At 55.1% G+C, this 1,271-nt stretch overlaps 1 protein-coding gene across 1 annotated transcript in view; it reads right to left on the minus strand.

Annotated features, from left to right (window-relative positions):
- WIPI1 (WD repeat domain, phosphoinositide interacting 1) overlaps window positions 1-1,271 on the minus strand; it is a gene marked incomplete at its 5' end in the record, with an annotated part of 19,234 nt that overhangs the window by 7,054 nt on the left and 10,909 nt on the right. Inside the window, 3 exons of the mRNA XM_009869735.1 lie at window positions 1-57; window positions 243-407; window positions 787-894. Of these exons, the coding sequence (XP_009868037.1) occupies window positions 1-57; window positions 243-407; window positions 787-894 (330 nt within the window). The remainder of the gene's footprint in view (window positions 58-242; window positions 408-786; window positions 895-1,271) is intronic.

Below are 1,271 nucleotides of genomic sequence, written 5' to 3' on the forward strand. Positions count from 1 at the left end.
TAGATATAGAGATGTCCATCCGATGTAGTCACCAACAGTCGAGGCAGCTTCTGAATCCTAATAAGGAAAGGATCATGAGTCAAAACACATCTGTACTGTGCACAGATACAGCACGTGCCCAGGCCACGCGCTCTGCAGGCACGGGTGCAAGATAAGGGGCCGCAGTGGTGGTGTTCTGCAGAGATAGTTGTGTCTGCTCCTGGGCTGGGGTTGGCAGAAGGGACACAGACGTCGATACATACGTGGAGAGGGCACAGATGTTCCTTTGACCAGAGATGTTCAGGCGGACGGTGGCAAAGGCTCGGTCCTGGTTCATCATGCCTGACACCTGAGCAGGGAGGTAGTTGGTAGCAGCCTGGAACATCTTTCCCATGTAACCGCTCCAGGTTGGAGGCTCCTCTGGCCGGCTGAGGGGGTGACAAAGCAGCAATCAGCATGACAAAACAGATCAGGAACAGGCAAGAATGATCCTGATCTCAAGATACAGAAAGGCTTTCCTTGGAGCATCTGCACACACTGTGCGCCGGCCCAGCTGGACGCACAGGCAGGAGGCAGGGGACAGCAGCAGCTCAAAAACCCAGAGCAGGCCCGGAGAGGCTGACAGCAGGGGTTCAGCGTGTAACTCTGCCAAGGATGAGTCCCTCAGGATACAAAGCCAAAGAGTTTGCAGCCAGTACTGCTCATGGAGAGTATGTGGTGAGGAAAGGGGGGCCCGCTGTGTAAAGCAGAGCTCTGAAGCAGAGACAGCCCTGGGGCAGGCACGTTAACCCAGGCTAACCCCCTCACCTGTCAGTGAGATGCTCCAGCTTAAAGACGTGCACCGTCTCTGTGTTGCTGGAAGCACAGAGGAACTGGGAATCCATGCTGAACACCAGGGAGCTGATGTTCACATACCTAGGGCCGAGCAAAGACAGGAGTGGTCATTTCACAGGAAACCGTTCATGGGGAACTTCTCAGGTTTGCTCACAGAGACGAGTGAAGGGAGGAAGGACGCCCACACACGGCGAGGAGCACCCTGCCTGGCTGCTATCAAGCCTGTGGGCTGACTGAGGAGCATTTCTCTAATCCCTTTGCTCAGCAGAGCTGGGAGTAGCCTCGAGCTAGTGACAAACAGCCAGAGAGGTGGAAACGTCCTTGCTCACAGAGCTGCCTGTGGAGTGAACATCTGTGCTACAGCAGCTAAAGCCTGTGGTTCTGCAAAGGCCAGGGAGAATATCCAAAGCGCTGCACAGTGGGATACAAAGAGCAACTCCTCCTGCACAGGTTCAGCA

This window comes from Apaloderma vittatum, unplaced genomic scaffold (assembly GCF_000703405.1).
Source record: "Apaloderma vittatum isolate BGI_N311 unplaced genomic scaffold, ASM70340v1 scaffold26925, whole genome shotgun sequence".
In the NCBI taxonomy this organism is placed as follows: Eukaryota; Metazoa; Chordata; class Aves; order Trogoniformes; family Trogonidae; genus Apaloderma; species Apaloderma vittatum.